We start from the raw sequence: 22386 nt of genomic DNA, 5'->3' as shown, positions 1-22386 counted from the left end.
TATCCTGCAATACAGCTGAAGTAACTGTGTTTTGTTACACCCTTCTTCCCAATAAATAATTTTAGAAGAGCAGCCATGTTTGTCTGTTGCAGCAAAAATAACAGAAGTCTTGTGAAAATTAAAGGCTAATAAGGTTCAGTTCAAGCATAGGCTTCTGTGGACATTGTCAGATGTCTGTGACAGTCATTTGACGAAGTGGCTCAAGCCTATTTATCTGCCTTTCCTTCAAGGAATTCAAGGTACTATGCATGGTGACCTGTTCCCATTTTATGCATACAACTCTGTAAGATACGTTAGGAACACAGACACTGAGGGGGCCAATGTCACTTAGGCAGAGTGGCAATTTGAACTCAAATCTCTTAGTGGGACATTCTAACTCCTGCACACAGACTCCATTACCAAGCAACTTATGCTAGATTAAAAACCAGTGACATACCACCACAAAATGGCATCCATAGCAAGCCCTGGATGCTGGACCCAACTCCCACTCAACGTCTTGCCACCCGCACCCACCACCAGGCCTGCGGGACCGGGGGGGGGGGGGCAGTGCCAGGCAGCAGTGACCAGACTCACCAGGGGACAGGGCTGGGGGTATTGGGGCTTTTCTGCCGGAGGGAGGTCCCATGTTGTCCCACGCTCTCTCACCAGCTGTGTGCTGAAGGGTAGTGTCCCTCTGCTCCCCCCAATCCAGGTTTGCATCTCCCCCTCTTCCTCCTGGCTTTCTCCATAGCTTACAAGCCCGGTAGAGGCAGCCTCCTTCTTCTCATCCTTCTCAGAGGAGAGGCAAGGAGGCCACACTGCCCCCCCGATGATGCCAAAAAAGTGTTGTCCACTAACATTAATGGTCTAAATGCATGCATCTATTGGAAGTGAAAGATCACATACCTGAATACTGAACTGAACAACGTCTGACTGTAGTATATCATATTCTTGGAACCAGTATAAAAATTCTCATAAGCAAATTAATTTGAAGTAAATATGGTTGATTTTAACCCTCATGCACCTGGAAAATATGATCCTAACAAGCCACTTTGCCTACAGTTATGCAAACATGGATGCAGTTACTATCCAGAAACAAAGAATCAATTTTCTTTACCTAAAAGAAGCAAACACACAAATGCTCAAGTTTAGCAGTAGCACAATCTTAATTTTGCAAATCTCTTTCAGGATGAGAGGACATTTTCATTGATTTGTAAGACCAAATTGCCAAAAATAGTTGACCATATATATCACACACACACATATACCCTATTCATCAAGCCACCAGACATTACAGATTTACTGGTAACTGAATGCTGGGAGCAAGATATTAAATATATGGTTGGATACAGATTAAATTGATAGAGCCCTTCAAGTTGTTTCTGAAGGTCTTCCCCCTCCTTCCCTGCCCCCCGCCCCCAACCCTGTGAGCAGTATTTAATGGATGTCTGTGAGCTAAAGGGGCAGGAAAGTTCTGTTCAATTGATAGAATTAGTATGTATTCAACCCATGAAATGTTAACCACTCATTAAAACTGGATCACTGACAAATGAACTAGAGACCCTTGGAATACGGCCTGTTATTTAGGACGATTGTGAGAAAGTATGTCCAACACCCAAGAATACAAAACATATATGTGACTGATGTCTTAGATTTCTTTAGTTAGGTATTGTACAAAAATCTGTGACAGCAACTTCATCGAGTGGTTCCGAATCCTAACATTATAAAAGGAAAAATACTCTTTAGTGCCTCTCTAAAATGTATTTGTAATTTCATTAGCCTCTATCAATGGTCCCCTCCCTTGGGGGGTGTATATTTTTCTAAATTCAAAGGCCGCAAAACTTGTACCATTTCCAGCGCTATAATATCCTTTTTGAAGCACGTAAACTCAGTAATATGCACTCAGTTAGTATGCAAAATTTCCCAGGGTCAATTCCTGACATCTCCAGTGAAAGGAACTAGAGCAGCTAGGGTGGACAAGACATCCAGCTGAGACTATGGAGGGATGCTTTCAAGTAGAACAGACCTGTCTGGACTAGACAGACAAATAGACACCTTTGTGTGTTAACAATTACGTCTGTTACGACAGCAGAACAGAATTATAACTCTGTCCATGTTTTCCAAGCCCTTTCCGAATAATTCCTACAATCCTAAATATCGACTATGGTTTTCTTTCATGATGAATCCATATAATATATACATAAAAGGTAAAGCTTATTTGAGTATTGGCATATTTAAATGTGAAATGCTAAGAATCCCACTATGCCTAGCAGTCACACTCTTCTCTTTTTGGAAATAGTTTCTTATGACCAAGACCATGAGGTTACACTACAAATTAACACTGAAACTAGTAAAGAGGATTACTCACCGATCGATCACAATCTCTTTCTGCCTCAACAGCCCTTCTTTGATTTTCATCAGAGATTCCCAACTGCTGAATTCCTGAATGCCTGCACCAGAGTAACCTTGATGAGATGTTCCACTCAGAACCTGCACAGAAATGCACATGAGAAAATTACTATCAACAAACTACAAAATTAAGGAATATATTTCCATATATTTAAAAATACTGCTGAAATAGCTGAGAACAGCATAATTAATGCTTCAGAAATCACATCAGCCAATCATTCCCATTGGGATTTGGGTAAAACAAGGCTAGCGGCTGTTTTGCACTTTATGAGGTGTCCTATGTGGTCTTGCTCTGTGCTTCAATGTAAGCAGAAGTGTTGTAAGAAGAGTTACACATTGGCTTCTATATCCTGGGTTTTCACTGTCACTAAGAACCTTTCCAGCAGATTATTATTTGTACTTCCAAATAAAGCATCTAACATCACATCAGCCATGCTACTGACAGTCTGTGTTGTTCAACAGGAGGTCAGAGAAAGATATCTTGTAGCTTACAAAAAGCACTAAGAAGAAGTCCTCATTCTTGGGTTTTAATTTTATGATGGTGATGAAAATCAGTTCTGTTGAACGAAGGAGAGAAAAGTATGTGTGACTAGATCTTGATACCTGACAATGAGACAAAGATTTCACTTGATATTTCAAGACAACAAAACAGCACAGCTATGCAGCCCCAGAAAACTTGTGAAACAGATTTGTACTTCAGCCATTCCTTGTATCAGCTATGACTAGCTTTCTCTCACAGCTAATTGCTAACTTGCCAGGTCTTAACTATCAAATATAATATCCTGTAAAACATAAGCTAGTGGGAACTTATGACATTCCATCCCATACAAAATAATGTGAATAAACAAAGTGTTCTATCAAAAGATGGGTGTGCTTGGAGGAAGTGCCAGCAACAGTGAGAATGTTCTCTAAAATAATGGGGGAAAATACTCTGCATTTTTCAGACTGGGTTCTTTCCTAAGTGGCCTGGAGAGTTCTAGGCAATATGCCCATTACTATCTATGGCATTTGAACCAGTTTTCCATAAAATTAACAACTAGGGGTGCAAAGACTATAGATACTCTGTTATTCTGAACATAGGTGGGGTACAGAGTGGAGGGGTATATGTGCAGAAAAGGAAATCTGTATAATTTTTTAAACGGTTTGGTGTTTGCCATTTTCTTGGTCAGGCTAAGTTGTTTATCTTCCTTGTTCCAAAACATACCCGTTATTTTTCCACTACTTGCGTCCAACTTTTTCCCACTGTGGTACTATAAATATACTTTCTCTGGAACTGTCCAGAACAACAAAGCACACTTTATTCATATAGAGCACATGGCGTTGAACATTCACAAAAGGGTCCTAAGCAAATGAAATTGTATGTTAATAAAATACAAGTCATTTGATATTTCTGAACAGTAAGTCTGAAAAACTAAGCAGCAAAACTGCATTTTTTTCCATTCTGAAAGAATTCCTTATTCTCTAGAAAGGAATGATACAACTCCAAAATCAAACTTTCTGAGGGCTTTAGTAAACTGTTTTTTTCATATGCTGCTATTTTTCAACAAATAAAATCATAAAATGATTTACATATCACTGGCATATCTATGGACCAACTAAAATAATAATGCATATCGTCAGAGGAAAAAGTAATTTCTTTAAATCCTGCACCAATGCAGTAATGTATTTGCCAGAAAGCCCTCCACACTATTCTGGTGAATGTTATGGACAACACCTCTAGGTGGTACTTCAGATGACATTCAAAGCAAGTGTGACTGGAATTTTCCACAGATAACAGAAGGTCTCTCCTAAGTATAGAAGTGCTTGCTTTATTAAGAGTTCATATTATCTTCCCATTATATTTGAATTCACTGAAGATCATCATACCTTTTCCCCACTTTTGAAGTTTTTTAATGTACCACAGAGCAAACTCACACTATTAAAAACTTCTTAATACTAACCTAGAGGGCATCAAACTCATTTGTTACGAGGAACAGATATGACATAAATGTGACTTGGTTGAGCCAGGCCAGAGGGGTTGACTGCCTGGACTGGTGAGCCTCCAGCAGGCTTGCTAGCTCAGAATGGCACCAGGGGAGGGGGTCAGTGCTGAGGGGGAGCCTCAGTTGATGAGCTCACAGCAGCCTCGCCAGCCCACATCAGCACTGAGGGAGCTGGTTGGCACTGGGAAGGACAGCTGCCACAACTGGTGAGCCTCCAGCCACAACAGGCTTACCAGCCCAGATCAGCACTGGGAGGGAAGGTGCTACCTTGGCTGATGAACCTGCAGTGAGCTCACCAGCCCAGAATGGAATTGAGGAGGAAGTTGGCTTTAGGGGGCTGGTTACCTCAGCTGGTAAGTCCATAGCAGGCTTGACTGTGCAGATAAGAACTGGGGTAAGGGTGGCTACCTTTGCTGGCAAACCTGCACTAAGCTTGGCAGCCCAGATCACCCTTGGGGAGGCAACCTCAGCTGGGGAGTGGGTAGCTACCTTGACTGGCAAGCCCACAGTGGGCATGCCAGTCCTGAATAGCACTTGGGCAAGTGGTCGGCATTGAGGAAGGGGTGGCTTGCCAGCTGAGAGAAGCACTGGGAAAAAGGTGGCTTCCCTAACCAGCCCAGATCAGCTTTGGAAGAGGTAGTTAGGACTGGGAGGGGTGGCTGCCTCAGCTGGCAAGCCACCAGCAGCCTTGTTAGGACAGATCAGCACTGGTGGAGGTGGCCAATATGGGAGGGGAGGTTGGCAGCTTTAGCCAGATCACATGGTGCAATTATATAATCTGTAAAATGATAAAGGTATTCACAAACGTAAACTGTCCCAAGAATTACACACAAAGATTCTGCACACATGATATTCAGAATCTATACTGAATTGTGCAAAAGCATCTCAAACTGGGTACTCAGCACAGCTCTGCACAGCAAGACCATGAGCTCATCTAGTACCTTCATGACAGGGTTGCCTTTATAATATACAACAGTGGAGAATAGGCTGTTGTTTCTATATGAGTGCTCACCTGCACCGTAAAGGTGTGACGTGCCCACCAGGATGTTCCACATAATTTTTCTGAACGTGTGTATAAGCAATCACCTGCAAGTTGTACAAAACTAGAGAAAACTATGTTTATGTGCATCAATTTCTACTCTCAAAGGAATGTGTGTAGCATGGCAACCTCAGTCTAAAGAAGAGTATATTATCTGAGGTCAGCATGAAATACAGATAAATGTTTAAGACCAGTTTCTGTTCTTACAAGAGAGAAGGGCCCCTTTGGCACGGGCCAATAAACCTGGCCTGGGGACAGGGAAAAACCCATCTCAGGGGGGAACTTCACACGGCTCCTACCCGTAAAGCGAGGCTGTCCCACCCCCCACCCCCGGAAATGGGTTTTAATGTGGCGTGCAGCTGCTCATGAGCGAATGGCTGACCTGGGGAAGCACTTGCTTCCGGGTTTTTAAAGGCCTCCCCGCGCAGCTATGCAGAATGGCAGGTGAGTTTTTTTAAAGACGCACCTCCGTGCGAAGGCACGACGGCAGCCCACATTGCTTCTGTGGGCTCCATTCACTGCCTGCATGGAGGCATGCGAACGGGACAGTAGGAGAGTGGGTTACTTTTTCCCATCTACAACCCACTCTCCCGGTGCTGTGTGGAAGGGGCCAAGCACACACATTTGGTCAGATTTAACAATGGGGCACTTCTAGTCAGATGGATAGTTTTATCCCAAGGAAATATAGTTCTCCCTTCCTGTTTTTCTAAGTATATTAATATCTGTGGGACAGGAAGTAGCAAATAGGCATAAAGGATGTTAGAATGGCTTCCTCATATTGTAGTGGTCAATTTGGGGAAACAATGTCTTCATATGGTGTCCCCTTTTTCAGCCCTGGCCCCAACCTGATGGAATACTCTGTCCAGTGAGATCAGGGCTCTGCAGGAATTGATGCAGTTCCACAAGGCCTATAAGACAGACCTGTTCCACCAGATGTATAGTTGAGGTGGCTACTGTTTTCCATCTGTCTGGTCTCTCTCCCCACCCACCCCAACCTGATACTACTTTGTCATAAAGTTAGGAGGTTTCAATATTTTTAATGTTTTAAAATGTATTTATTTTGTTTTAAAATGTATAATATTGGTTATGTTTAAAATGATTTTGGTCATTTATTATGGAAATGTTGTGGGCCGCCCTTAGTCAGTTAGAGAAGGGTGGCATACAAGACCAATAAATAAATTTTTGAATCCAACAAATATCACAGAAACAAGAAAAGAAGGAAAGGAAAAAAGCACCATAATTAGGACTTGGCCACTGGTGCAATCTTAGATGACTGGCTCAATGTGAGGAAGTACCCAACAGGACTGGTAACAAATTCAGGATCTGACATTCTTCTTAAATTCCTTTCACCAAAAGAAGAAATAGGACGGTAGTACAAAGAAACTGCTGCTTCCATTATGACTATTACCACTTAAGGAAAGCAATCATCTCCACCAGATTGATAACTGCTACAACAATGTATTTATTGTGGGGAATAAGTGCCACTTGACACTATGAATGGGTGCTTGATGAGACTTGACCAGTAAAAATTAACAGCCTGACAAAAGTCATCTGAGGAAAACACAGTCTATGTACCCGCTATCTTTATAGAAATCTTATTTATGTGAATGCAAGTTACACCCATCCCTCATAAAACATACAAGTAAATATAATGTATGATGAAACATGCACCTGCTCCCTGGGGAGCAGTAAGTCTAGATGTAGCTTTGCCATTCTTGAGTGTTCTGATGTGTGCATTATTATTCTCATAATGCCCGACAGCAGGCATGACATCAGGATGCAGTGATGTCACCTTTCTTAACCATCCCCAAGGGAAGCTCACACCGCTTGAGAAAAATGAAATGTAAAAAGCTTTGAAAGTCACTATTCTAGAGGCTTGTAACAAATGGTCTAACTATACAGAGGTAGACTGCTCTCCTGATAAAAATGTAAGCTATGGCTGAAAATATCCTAGCAGTTTTAGTGACAAATGTAATTTCCAGTCTATAATTGCTGCTACAGCAAAGATAATCCAGTTCCAGCATTCCTGATAGCTGGAATACAACCTCAATTGGCCTTTCAGCTTTTTATCTCTCCTTCATATGCCTTTGCCTTTGTGTTCTTTCAGCACTCATAACATGTCAAAGAACACAGCTAATCTCAGTGTTTCCTGGAACAGTTTATCAGAAAGGCACTCAGCACAGTGCCTAAATTATAAGACTCTTAGCACATCAACTGATGCTGTTTATGCCAAATACTCAACATTTTCAAATACAATGTTACACGGTGAGAAGAAATTATCATGAATTCACACTGGGTATCCAAACTAAACAACTAATTTTAGCTCTTTTTTATATAAGGACCAGCAGTGGTGTAGTGGTTAAGAGCAGGTGCATTCTAATCTGGAGGAACGGGGTTTGATTCCCCGATCTGCCACTTTAGCTGTGGAGGCTTATCTGGGGAATTCAGATTAGCCTGTGCACTCCCACACACGCCAGCTAGGTGACCTTGGGCTAGACACAGCTTTTTGGAGCTCTCTCAGCCCCACCCACCTCACAGGATTTTTGTTGTGAGGGCGGAAGGGCAAGGAGATTGTAAGCCCCTTTGAGTCTCCTACAGGAGAGAAAGAGGGGATATAAATCCAAACTACTCCTCCTCCTCTTCCTCTTCTAAAAAAGCCTTCTAATACACCAAAAAAGTTCCATAGCCTTCTCAACTTTGAAATACTGAATGTATTAACGTTAACCTCTCAATGTTAGCAGACTCAATATTACATATATAACACTAGCATTTCCAGGCAGGCAAAACCCTGATAGTGATTCTGAAGGCTCAAAGATAGTACCGGTAAATATGTTTAACTGTTTAAATTAACCTGTCAAAACGGGCTTGTTTCACATCATAATTTCAACAACACCAGCAGCATTCTCAATCCGATGAATACTGTCTAACAAAATATGTTAACTAGGAGATCATGGCAATAAATCTACAACCACCCCCATCGTGACTGGTTCTGAAAAAGAATTGCCCCTGGAATTAGTGCAGTCAGAATGCAAAAGAGAGACTGGAAATTTTGTTCTTTAGAGCAGAGCTAAGAAATATGGTACAGAAGGCAAGCAACTTTCATCAAGGAATTAAAAACGTCTCCATGTTTTATATTATTATTCTAAATTTGGTCTTATTTATTACACAAGCCAACTTTCTGGTAATGTTCCCAGATGAATATTTTCTCTCTTTTTTTTCTACAGCAATAATTTTTTTAAGAAAAACATTAGGTCTGTCTTCTGAGAGGGAAAAGTTGTTGTTGTTTTTTTACAAAAATCAACATGAAATAAACACAGAACCCCAGGTACACTTATACTCCCAAGTCAAAAATAGTTTTAAAATTGCTTTCCTCTTCTGAACAGTGACTGCAAATAACATCAATCTTATTTCATTTTTAAGTCAGATATTCAGTCAGTGTGAATATACAGAAGTAGCTCTATCCATGGAATTGATTATGAAGCCAAGTGAGGCAGATCCTCCCTACAATGCTGCATAGGGGGGCAACATAAATATACAGATGAACTCCCTTCTACTGATTCAAACCACCAAACCACTGTTTGCTCTTACAAAGTCTTCACCTCTCCACACTGTCAACACTTTGATCAGACATGAGCTGGGACTTCTGGGCTCAGAACTTAATCCCCAGGTGCTCCTAAGCCTGATTTGGATGGAGTCCATAGCATGCAGGAAGGAAAGGCTTTGTTCCCTGTAATATTTTCCCAACCTGAATGCTACCAGTACATTTCAGGTTGGAAAAAATGGGGCAAGGCTTAAACTCCCTCATCCTTTGGTCTCAATCCATGGTGCTGTGAATTAAGTTCTGAGCAAAAAACACCTAGTGCACATCTGACCACAATGGCTGATAGTGGCCACGTGAGGGACACAAGAGGGGCCCTGGAAGACAGTGTCTCTTCTAGGACTTTCCCATTCTTACTAACCAACACTTGTAAATGCAGATGCTGGCAAAAGGATCTGCTATCTTCTGCATGCCATATAACTGAGCAATTGTGCCTTTCACAAACACATGCTTACAGAGGCGTAGCTAGGAAAAATGGAGCCCGGGCCAAAATCTGAGTTTTGTGCCCCCCCCAATATGGGCAGCGCCCCTCCCCCACCACGACCAAACAACATTTTTTGCACCAGGTCATCTCAAAGTCACCATCGCATTATAGAACATGCCCCAACACACAAATCTGAACACCCCCAGGTTTCCCTAGTTTAAACAACATTGAAAGTGATGCTATTTTTTGAAGGGAGGGAATCCACCCTGAACAGCATCACTTTTAATATTGTTTAAACTAGAGAGCCCAGATTCTCCTTTTAAATCTTAAAGGAAGACTCTGGGCTCCCTAGTTTAAACAACATTGAAAGTGATTCTCCTTTTAAATCTTAAGGAAGACTCGGGTTCCCTAGTTTAAATAACATTGAAAGTGATGCTGTTTCAGGGTAGATTTCCCACCCACCCCCCAAACAGCATCATTTTCAATGTTGGTTATTGTGGGTTTTCTGGGCTGCGTGGCCATGGTCTGGTAGATCTTGTTCCTTGTGGCCCCTTCCGCACATGCAGAATAATGCACTTTCGCTCCACTTTCAATGCACTTTGCAGCTGGATTTTACTGTGCAGAATAGCAAAATCCACTTGCAAACAGTTGTGAAAGTGGATTGAAAGTGCATTATTCTGCATGTGCGGAAGGGACCAATGTTTCACCTGCATCTGTGGCTGGTATATTCAGAGGTGTATCACAGAGAGAAGTCTGTTATACACTGTGTCCAGACTTTTCTTATAACAGACTTCTCTCTGTGATACACCTCTGAAGAGATGAGCCACAGATGAAGGCGAAATGTTAGGAACAAGATCTACCAGACCACAGCCACACAGCCTGTAAAACCCACAACAACCAGTTGAATCTGGTTGTGAAAGCCTTCAACAATACCTTCAATGTTTTTTTTTAATCTAGGGAGCCCAGATTCTCTTTTTAAATCCACTCCAAAGGGGGTGGATTTAAAGAGAGAACCTGGGGAAAATTTGAGGGTGCCTGTCAAGGGAGCAATGTTTAAGCTAACATTACCAAAATTTTAGGCTATCTTCAGGAGACTCTCCTGATGAAACCACCCAGGTTTAGTGAAGTTTGGTTCAGGCGGTCCAAAGTTAAGGACCCTCAAAAGGGTAGCCCCATCTGCCATTAGCTCCCATTGGAAACAATGGAGGATGGGGTCACCCCTTTTGGGGGTCCATAACTTTGGACTCCCTGAACCAACATTCACCAAACCTGGGTGGTATCAGCAGAAGACTATCCTTATGATACCACCTAGGTTTGGTGAAGTTTGATTCAGGGGGTCCAAAGCTATGGACCCTCAAAATGGTACCCCCATCTACCATTAGTTCCCATTGGAAACAATGGAGGATGGGGTCACCCCCTTTGGGGGTCCATAACTTTGAACCCCCTGAACCACACTTCACCAAACTTGGCTGGCATCATCAGGAGAGTGACCTGACGATATCATGAAATTTTGGTGCCACTAGCCTAAAAACTGCCCCCCCCCCCCGCAGGCCAAAAATGAAAAAACCCGCTAAAAAATAGAAAAAGCCACAAACGAACCTGCACTTTTTGCGCCCACCACAAGGGGGCACCCAGGGCACTTGTCCCCGGACGTCCCCATGGTAGCTACACCTCTGCATACTTGAACCAACATGGTTGCCTCAACAGGGGCCAAAACACCTTTAGTGCCTTAGAGCAGTGGTTCCCAACTGGGGTATGTATACTCCCAGGGGTATGCACCAGATCATTTGGGGGCAGCAAAAAATGACATAGTGGGTTTGCTAATATGGGGAATACAATTTTAGGAAAATGGGTTGCCAAGAGGTACACAAGTGGGAAAAAAAAGGCTGGGAACCACTGCCTTAGAGACACTATGCCACACTTGATAAGAATGGCAGTTCCTCGATACGTGGTCACAAGTGACAATACAAACATCCTGAATCAGCAGATTGTGCCACTGCTCTACCCCAAGTCATGAAGTTACGCTTGTTCAACCATCCTTCAACCTCGTCCAAAAGATACATTTTGAGGTTAGCAGTTCATACGAGGAGTCTGTTAAGTACTTCATTCAAATTAATACCTGTACAAAGCTGAGTTTTAAAAATTTGTATGGAAAGGTTCAGAATTATTTGTACAATACAGATAAGGTGTTTAGAAACAAATATGCTATAATGCTAAGACACAAGATGCCTCTCTTCTTAGATGTGATCCCCAAGTCATTTTGTACTGGATCTCTAAATGAATAAACGAAAACATGCTCTCTGACAGATTCTTAATCCCTCTGGAGAAAGCCCAGATCATTTCCATTTAAGGCCAAGGAGCAGCAGCTGCACATTTTTGTCCCCTGAAGAAAATGGAAGTTGACCCAAAGTTTAAAAACACGTACTTCTGTTTTGTGCCAATATTCAAAATCACTCCACAATTTCCAGGTTTTTGGACTCTCAGGAATTAAATAATATTTATTAGTTTAACTGAAGGTACCTTCAAAGGGTGTGTTTTTTAATTCTCTTAATGGATAACACTCTCCTCCCTCTCTCTGACAATAAAAATTTAGTAACAGGAGAGCTGTGCTTCAGATTTATTTGAAACCTGCTTAAAAAGAATTGTTGGGATAAAACATAAAATAGAATTATTTTCTATTCAGTGAGGAAGGTTCTAAGAAAAGACTGGCTGAACAGTTATAATGGTATATAGTGTATACAAACACACAGAAAACAAACACACAGAAAACCAACTCATATTTTGCAAATAGTTTTCCACGAAGGAAAGGAAAGCTTAACTAAACTGGGACTAAACTCACTCAAATACTGGCGGAGGTAAAGACCAGGATAGACTAACCAGACATGGGTTGGAGTGGGGAACTGAAGGACAAGACAGGGAAATGGATGATTAGAACACAGATTAAGAATAGATGCCAGGAAGCAAGAAAACTAAGGGATAGAGAACAAATAGGTCACCTAAGAGGGGAGACAGGACAGGCAGTTGTCCAAGAATCAGCAAGGGAACACAAGAAGTAGAAATCACAGCCTGAGAAAAAGACAATGAATTGAGGTAAAGGGCTGCTAATGGGAGAAGGGAGAAATTAATGACAGGAAGGCTAGAGGAAGGGGTGCCAAATACCTAAAGAGCTGGGGCTGGTCAAGAGTTTGAACAAACTTGGCTGTTGTGGGTTTTCCAGGCTGTGTGGCTGGAACGTGCAACAGCCAGTTAATTCTGGCCATGAAAGCATTGAACAATACAAGTCTAAACAAAATTATATCCGCTTGGGCATACATAGGGCTTAAACCAGGAATCTGAGAAACAGTAGTGGGAAGAAACATCAAGTTGAAGAAAGGTTATACCGTGTTTCTCCAAAAATAAGACAGGGTCTTATATTAATTTTTGCACCAAAAGATAAATTAGGACTTATTTTTGGGGTAGCACTTATTTTAGAGGAAATATGGTCTCTTCACAATTCATTAAGGTGGGCTCTCGGCAGCCCCTTGCTTCCCTGTCACGTGTGATGCAAGCTGCATCCTCATTGGCAGGGAGAACCCTGTGGGATGACACCATCCTGATCTGTAACTACCGGTAGGACTTATTTTTGGAGTAGGGCTTATATTTTAAGCCTCCTCCAAAAATCCTGAAAAATCATGATAGGGCTTATTTTCGGGGTAGGGCTTATTTTTGGGGAAACACGGTAAGAAAAGTGTGACTAGGGAAAACCTCTCCTTGGGCTCAGGTCAGGAAAGGTGGGAAACCAAAGTCTTGAGGTCTGGGAAACACAGCAGCCAGAAAGCCAATGGAGTGGACGTTAACATGTCTAAACCCTGAGAGAGATCTGACCTTTAAGACTTGTGTAGGAGGGAGATCTGCTAAGGTGTTGCTTCTCCCATTACTGCAGTCAAATGACCTGGTATCTCTAAAACGGGTGCCAGGAAGACCTGGGGAAGGCTGAAAAGTTTCCTGTGTCGATTTAAACTAATCAGCTCTTTGACTGCTCTTAAACTAATCAGCTTTCTGACTGTTAGTTTCAGACTTTGTAGATATAATGGAAAGCCCATATTCTACCCTTATGATAACTAATATGAGGTTCTTAATTTAAAACAACCATAAACAATGAATGTTTTAAGGCAAGGAGGGTTTACCTCAATCTTTCCCATAGTAAAAGGGATTTTAAAATAGAACTTTTAGAAGTAACAGACACATAACACACATTTTTCTAAACTTGTCTGCATAAATATAAATTGCATCTCTTTAATAATACTGATTTCTCTGTTAATTTAAAATCAGTCAATTTAAACTCAAGAAGTATCTTCAATAGTTTGTATTCAACCCATGTCAGTGATATCACTGTGTAGTCAACATGGTAACCCAACTATAACAGAGGAAGATTCTTTTAAAAATGGAAACTGCAGAGCCACAGAGAATCATAACTTCAACAGAGACCACGAGCAAAAAAACTCTTATCAAAAACTGTACACAGTTACATCATTGCTAAAAATAATCATTCATGCCAGAATTTTCCTGTAAGCTGGGAGAAATGATCACCTATGTTAAGAGGTGATTCATTGTTTCTCATTTATGAGTGAAGTACTAATCTGATCGAGCATGTATATTCAACAGTCCATCAATGGCTTGGAAAGGTTTACAAAATATGTTAAAGTATGTCCCAAAGATAATATAACACTAAAAATACTTTACAAAGCTCTTCCAAACCAGAAGTGATGAATGAATGATACCTTCTTTATTTCATTATGAGCCCTGTATGACTAAATAATCCGAGTCACAATTCAGACACACTGCAAAATGAGATTTGAGACTTTTTACCATTGAACAGCAAATACCCATGCCAATTCAAAAGCTTTTTTTCCTAGACTTTCAAAAACAGCTGGAGATGGGGCATACAGTTTTGTGCTTTTCACATTGTCCACATGCTGAGAAATAGAAGCCCAAAGCCTCAATCAGTGTAGAACTGGTTATACTTTTTTGGGAGACTGTGGTCCTCATCACCACAGGAAACTGATCCCAAATATTAGTATATAGAGTGCAAATTAATGTATTTCCATTTTTTTGATTTCTATCTACAGTATAGCAGAACACTTACTTAAGAAGGAGGTGCAGATTGGCACCAGTCAGACCAATGAGAGCTGCCAGGGCAGAAAGTAACGTATCTCCACTGTGTGATTATTCCTCGCTCCCAAATTTACTATCATTAACCTGGTGAGGTTTTTTGCTTGGCAAAAACACAGGCTCCTTTCCCCTCTCCCCCTTTCCTGACAGCTCAAAAACTAAACACTGCTGCTGTAATAAGGTCAGCTGTGCTCTGTCCATGTTCTTATAAAGACCCTGCCATAACCAATCGCTAAAGCCACATTCCTGAATGACATCATGAGCCCTGCCTATGAAACTTTTGTTATTTTTTCCCTCCAACGACTTCACTTGTTCCCACAAACCCGGTGGCAGAGACGCCTCACAGTTTTCCAGAGCAAATCAGCATATAATTCAGTCATCACTGGCAGCTGAGGTAAGGAAATTTGCATTTATTTTTTTAAAAAAAACCCCATATAAATATACTGGGAGCTGTGCTGTTCTAAACTACTCTCTTTTGTAAACCTACAGCTTTTGTTGAGAATAGGTCGATATTGAAATTCAATATCTATTGCCTTCTGTTGTTCTTTTCAAATCCAAGTTATACCAGCTCTTTCTATTTAGACTAGGTGAAAGAAAAGGGCTAATCGAGTGTAATGAGGATGTGGAAAATACTATTCAGAACAAATTTTATTAAGCTACATTTCAGTCCTTTGGAGGGGGGCAATTAAACAATACTGCATATTAAAAATCAGAGTTTTTCCCCATTTTAATCCATGTTCCTAATTTTAAATAGTTTCATTTAAAAGAATTTCCCTTAAACCAAATCATAAGCATTCTCCCATCAAAGGAATTACAACATTAAAAAGATTGATCTGATTTTCTACTTGTTACTAAGGCAATTTTTTCTGTTTCTCTTGATGGAAGAAGAAATGTTCTGGCAGCATAAGATGACATTCTTGTCAAATGAAAAGCAACAGCACAAATTATATTAACAGTACATTGAAAAAGTTTACCCACCAATTCTTATTTAGTATGTATCATCAGTTAAACAACTGCATGCCTGGTTTCAATCTGGACTCTCACTGATGTTTTCATTTTAACTGAAGCCAAACAACTGAATCTAGCATATTTTATATGTTGTTTATATGTGGACAGTATAGTATACTGACTGAGATTCAGACAAGTTAATAAATTGCAACTTTTTTCCATTGAAAAGAAGACCTCTGCGCCACACTGCAATTTTTTTGTATGAAAGTCCCCAGACTTTCAAAAGCATGTGGCATGGTGTAAGTATGTGTGTGGGGTGCTGTTGAAGAAACATAAGCCCAAATATCATTGGGCATGCAGAACTAGTCGCATGATTCTTTGGATCTTGGCCATTGGCTGCAATCGGCATATTTAGGCTGCTTAAATCTCATTGAAAGAACATGGATTAAGTATCCTAATCTTGCACAGGATTCCAGTCATTCTTTTTCAGATTTCACCCAGGATCCAAATATATTTCAACATGTACATTTCATAAATCTTATGCAATCTTAGCAACCACTGAAGAACTTGATCAAAATTCAAAACAATTGTAAAGATAAACACAATGACAAAAACAGAAGGAGTAACCTTTAGAAACAGGTAGGACCAATTATTCCTTCTCATTTGAGAAGATGATGCCAAAATTCTTCTGAGAGCTGAAGTTCGGGTTTATTGGGTAGATCTTCCACTTTATCTCTATCCAAATGTCATTATATTAATTCAAAGTACTATTACTACATCAATAAAGAATTAAACGTTTTCTTAGCGCAAAGTTGGGATTTCATTAAAAAAGATGCACTATTTGACTAAATTCCAGAAGATTATTGAAGATGAATTTATAACCTAACACAAAAATATATTTGCAGTGACATATATGCCACACAACCTATGGGTACTATTACTGGGCTCCCCATGATATGACCAGGTCCTCTTGCATGAATTTTCAATTAAGAAAAAACATTAATAGACTGATGACCTCTAGTGGTTGAATAAAATAGAAGTCACTTGTGTTTTGGTTTTCAAGGATGGGTAGTGAATATGTGTAGCAGACAATAAAATTATAAACACTACTACAAAAAGATTTTCTAAATCTATCAGTTCTCCATCCATAAATACATCAGATCAGGATAAAAATGTTCAGTTCTTTGTAATATGTTTCCACTTAGCACTATTTAGATGCACCTCTATCTTCATTCATGTCATAATCAGAACTGAAGTACAGAAATACCTGTGAATGACAGTAATATACGAAAATGTTCATAACCCCCACCCCCAGTCTTTCCCTCTAGGATTTCTAAATCCTCAGGGGTCAATAATCAAATCTCCATTTTACCACAAAACTTTCTGGGTGACCTTGAGCCAGTCATACAAATCCATCCCACCTCATCTCACTGAAAAGCAATGTGTGATTAACTGAACTCCATCGAAGTATGAAAAGGGCAAAACTGATTTTGTTTTCATTCTTCCCTATTCTTCACACAGCTAGTCTCCATTCCATCCCTCTGACAGCATACTAAATTTTCATCGGCCATTCTTCCATTATTTTCTTTTTGTTAATTAACAAAGTCCTATTTTTCAGCACTCTTGAATAGTTTGTGGGAGGCTGGGTTTGGTCCGTATGGAGGTCAACTAGTTTCTACTAGGTATAGTGACTGTTTTTTCCAATAGAAGGTGGCTTTTGTTATTACATCATTCTTAATACACATGCTAGTCTTGTGAATAGTTTGACACATTGACACTGTAAGCTAACTGACACTGCCAAACTGCTATTCCACCAACAAATGCACGATCAAGTCTCCTCATGAAATAGAGAAAAATTGTTGTTTTTGTTCCATGTGTTCATTCAGTAAAGAAGATTATAACTCTTTCCTTTAGTTATGAGGTATGTCTGTGAAGTGTTGAGATGGGGAACCCCATCCAATGGGCTGAGTGCTACAATCATGCCAGTCCATCGCTCCCAAGGAGGCTTTCTGGTCATGGTGGGAGCCTAAAAATGCAAACAAGCCTTCCCACTGCTAGAAAGCCCCCAGTGGGCTTAATGGACTTATGCCACCGAAAAGTCTGAAATGGACTTATGCCATCAAAGCCCCAGCCACCAGCACAACAGGAGCAATGGCCGGGAGGAAGCGGCAGCAGGGACACAGGCACAGCATTCCATGCTGCGTCCCACTGCTGTGGACAGCAGCTGCGCACTAACAGATTTGCCCTTCCACCAGGGCAAGTGCTTCAAGGGGGGAAATCCACTGGTGCAGCCCCACACCATTCCCACTGGTGAATCTGCCCCCCCCCCCCGCCCTTTGGATGGGGTAGACAGTTAACAAAATCCATTTCATACAAATCTGTTAGTATTTAGTTCAGTGTAGATTACCTAGAGGAAGATAAGAAAAGATTAATTCAATTCACTCTAGGTCGCAAGAAAGAATATAATTTTTACCAGGTCCCTTGAGCATTCTTGCATAGACCTTGTTTTTACATTACCTACCCTTGACAAATATAACTCCGCCATAAGATCTGAATACTGCATCAAGCAATTACTTCAATTTCTACTCATCCATTCAGAACCAAGAAAGCTTTCATTACTAAAAAGAAAATGTAAGCATACCTACTGGGTTTGGGCAGGGCATTTTTAGAAAACATACCTGCACAAGTTGTGACCCCAGCTAAACATTGTCCACTAGCCATGTATTGCAAAGCAATAAAAAAGAAAGCTGAATTAGCCCCCAGCAGAGGTTCCAAGTATGATTGGTGGATTAAATTCAGCTTCAAATGTCATAACCACATGCCCAAAATCTCTCAGGACTCTTAGACACAATGCAGAAGTGCTTGGCACAGGGCTGCCATGGCTCCCCTCCACCCTCTGCAAACAGTCACTGAAATGCATGAATCACTCTGTCAAATGTTATAGTTTTCACAATGACAGTTCATTGTGGATCTGATGCCATCCACACTTTCCAACATTGTGTGCAACAGCATTAAGAATAAGAGACAGCGTGTCTGGTGTTTCTGTTAATGCAAGACTTGTTTCATATTATGTTAAGATTTGTTTGCACTGTGAAAACATCTCAGACTGCATCTATTCACTGGAAAGTAATCTGCCTTTGTCAAAGCACTGTTTTCTAGATTTCTAACACTTCACTTTCCTGCTTTTCCCAGCTTCACAAAGATTCTTAAAAACAAAAAAAGAGAGAAGATACTAAGCACTTTGTTGTTTGCTTCTTAAAAACCTGCACCACTTCCTTAAAATTCTGCTTTCCTGCTGCCATGGAGAAGGTCCAGTACATAACCCGCTCTGCTATGAGAAGAGCCTCCACTATTGAGGTGAACCCACAAACACGCCAAAGGCTTCAGGAGCTTTTTGTAAACTTCTGTCTTATCTTAATATGCCTCTTGCTTATCTGCATTATTATGATGCTTCTCTGAAGTCCAGTTTCTTTGAATGATCTTCACAGCACTACACAATGAGAAAGCCACATCCAGAAGAGGAAAGAAAACAAGAATCTTCCACCGTACGGAAAACTTGCAAGAAGGTCCAGCATTTGGACTAAGTGGTTTCTCACCAGCTGCACTATTCACTATTAGCAGTCATCACACCGTTAAATGCACCTGTATTGAACTGTGATTTCAAACCTTCCATCACAAGGCTATGCATGAGCAACTCATTCACTTTGCTTTAAGAAAAACCCTGAAGTCTTCTGCGAATGTTGCACATTAGCAGCTTTGATTAACTGTGTGAATTAAATTCTGTTTCAGTACAAAGAGCTATAAGATGTCCAATCTTGTACCCTTGGTCCTATATGCACCAACCAGTCAACAATTCAGTACTATAATTTAATAGTAAATATGCTATCAGAACTGAACTATTAACATATAGGCTTAGAAAATTACATATTTTAGAACATAATCTGCAAAGCCTATTTTAAAATCTTAGTTATTTACCTAGTTTTACCATCTTTTCAACTAAAACCTTGAACATTGTGCAAAATTGTATTTTTTTAAAATCACATGTGAATCAGGTGAGCAAGTAAAACTAATACTTTTTTCCAGTTTAAAGGGAAGGCAGATAATGGGGGAATGCCCAAAATTTCTGCCTCAGATTTTCTATGCTGCAACCAGCTGTACGTGTTCAACATTTATTCACAATTTATAGTATCTTCAGAAAACTCAGCAATGATCCCCTTGCTAAACAATTAGTATGGAATACGTTCACGATGATCATATGGGATATGGAGTAATTCCTATCAAAGTAACTAAAACAGCAAAGAGAAAGAGTCTTCACAACTCACTTGGTAACTATAGAGATTTTCAACTGGTAAAAAGCTAACACTGGCAAATACAGGTGAAAACAAATGGATAAAGTCACTAATTATTTCATCTGATATAATTCAGATGAACCCTTTAGCTAAGTGGAGCTCATAAACTGCCTGACAAAATAACAGATTTAGCTACCCAATCTGTCTGAAAAACTTGACAGTAGAACAGAGATCCAAGCTGAAACAAATATACCAGCAAACCCTGGGAATCTCTTTTTGTTTTAAAGAAGGGTAGTGTTACCAGATGGAACATATCAATCCAGATACTGTTAAGTATTTAATGTTGTTAAACTAGTTAAGTATTTAATGTTGAGCAAAACCTCAAGTAACACTGGAATAAAATACACCTCAGCAATATTCTCATATGTTAATGGAGAGAAAAGTATGCAATCAATGGCTTGGATCCAGTGAAGCGACTCCATGGGCATAATGATTTCTGCCCACCGAATGTGACTTTCTCACCTGCAATCATCCCCAAATGCCCCTTTTGATCCACACCAAAGCTTTGCATTTTTGCAGTGCTGGCTAAAAATAATTACTCACAGAAGGTAGCGAAATCCTTGAATTTAGTACCAGAGATTGTTATAATGTATATGAAATTCTTCTCATAACACTTGGAGTCAGGAGAACTGAATTTTTTTTTAAGTCCTAGCTTCAGCACATTGAAAATCCAGACCACATAGTGGCTGATGAGTGTGTATATTATATATTTAATGTAGTAATGCAGACAATTTCATGCATTATTCTAGTCCACTGTATTCTCCTTATGTCAGTTACAGAGGTGTTACTTGTTCTGCTCTATGTGTCAGTCTCTGAGACAATTTCCTCAAGTCTACTATGAACAGATTTTACACAATATCCCCTGCTGGTAAAACCTGTATCATATATTATGCCACTTTTGTCACCTCTATGAAATATCTTATTGGGACAGAATGGAGTGCAATAACCTTACTATGTACATATTATCATCTGAAGTAATAATTCATTACTTGATTGTAGCCCTTCCACACATTCAGAAAGTATTCCACATATCATAATGTTATATACTGATTCATTCTCCGGTTATGTGAAACAATAATGTGCTCCAAGGTTATTCCTAAAATAAAAATGCACGCTAAAAGATATGCAGGTTTTTGGTTTCTTTCTTTTTATTTTGGTAGGATATACACTTTTAAAAATATATTTAAATGTGTAAACTAATTGAATTTGGCAAATGTCTATGTTATACCATCAGTTATCTCACCTATCATAAAATGCAGGGAGTTTGAATCTTTCCACACAGCACAAGTAACTGCTGAGCCAAACTGCACTAGTAACACTCATACACACACACACACAGAGAGAGAGAGAGAGACAGACAGACAGACAGACAGACAGACGTTAACAAACATGGCAGCAATTAAAATAACTGCTATTTACCCCCCCAAAAAAACCCCACAAAAACAAGAATTTTGTTTTGAACTGTGAATTTCAGCAGCATTCCAGTGACTCAACAAGCATGAAGCAATATAACAAAACTCAAAACACAATTTTTGCAATTACTTTGTAATGAAAACTGGAGTAAAAGGCAGATTGCTTGGGAATTACTGGGAAAGAAATTATAACAGCTATTTGAACAGAAAGCTATTTGAAAGTTCTTAGTCAATACTATTATTTAGTCCTGGTTACAGTCAGCCTGAATTCAAAGTGTTCCTTTCATTACTGAAAAAAAATTGTCCCTCTGAGCAGATAGCAGCTACAATAAAAGTTTTAGATAGCTTGAACCGCTGCTTGATGTTGAAGAAATTGGGATTTTAAAATTTAACTAAAGTTTAGATTAGCTAGACCGTTTATTAGATCATTATCTACTTTGAGGGAATGATTCTTTATTCCTCTCTTATACTCCTTTTGCCTGTCAATTATCTAAGTTTTAAATATCAAACAAATATCTTGATGCCAGGTATCAATTTATTCCATCTATCAAATAAATACCAACATCAAATAGCTTATACCAAATATCTGATGGGTATTTAACCTCAGAATCAGCAGACAGATGCCTGCCAGAGGGACATATGGATACAAATGTCCCCAGGCACAGGCAATTTAATCATGGGGGGTGGGAATCACTCCCACACCCCTCCTCCATCCCCTGGGCCATCTTGCAGCACTGGAGGGGAGAGTGGCAACAGCGGAGCTGCCCCAACCACACCATCTCTGACTAAACACAGGGCTGGAGGGGGAAACAGGTGTGGACTTGAAGTTATGCTCAGGAACTGACTATGTCAAAGTTAAGTAAAAAGGAGGAGTTGGTGAAGAGCAACAATGTCCTGCAAATCAGCTTTACTGCCAAAGAGAAAGACTCTCACCCTCTCTGTGGAGTGTCTTCTTTCCTATTGTTTCCTCACTTTGCAAAGCGTTTATACAAACAGCGGAAACCCCCTTTAAGAACCCAGCTTAGTAGCTGCAAGAGAGCCAACCCCATCCTAAAAAAAGAGAGCAAAGCAAAGGCTTGCAGCAGCGAGCCAGAA

At 40.2% G+C, this 22386-nt stretch overlaps 2 protein-coding genes across 5 annotated transcripts in view; one reads left to right on the top strand and one right to left on the bottom strand.

Moving 5' to 3' along the window:
• CEP85L (centrosomal protein 85 like) overlaps positions 1–22386 on the bottom strand; it is a 140092-nt gene that overhangs the window by 45892 nt on the left and 71814 nt on the right. For all 4 annotated transcript variants that reach the window (XM_048492193.1, XM_048492201.1, XM_048492208.1 and 1 more), the window contains exon 4: positions 2348–2469. In XM_048492193.1, coding sequence (XP_048348150.1) covers positions 2348–2469 — 122 coding nt within the window. The remainder of the gene's footprint in view (positions 1–2347; positions 2470–22386) is intronic.
• Positions 14818–21003, top strand: PLN (phospholamban). Its single transcript, XM_048492229.1, has 2 exons — positions 14818–14976; positions 18723–21003. The coding sequence occupies exon 2, from the start codon at positions 18831–18833 to the stop codon at positions 18987–18989; it is 159 nt and encodes a 52-aa protein (XP_048348186.1). The 5' UTR covers positions 14818–14976; positions 18723–18830; the 3' UTR covers positions 18990–21003.

The sequence above is a fragment of the Sphaerodactylus townsendi genome, linkage group LG01 (assembly GCF_021028975.2).
Source record: "Sphaerodactylus townsendi isolate TG3544 linkage group LG01, MPM_Stown_v2.3, whole genome shotgun sequence".
Classification (NCBI taxonomy): Eukaryota; Metazoa; Chordata; class Lepidosauria; order Squamata; family Sphaerodactylidae; genus Sphaerodactylus; species Sphaerodactylus townsendi.
The sequence above is the reverse complement of the archived record's forward strand: the minus strand, read 5'-3'. Positions and strand labels throughout refer to the sequence as shown.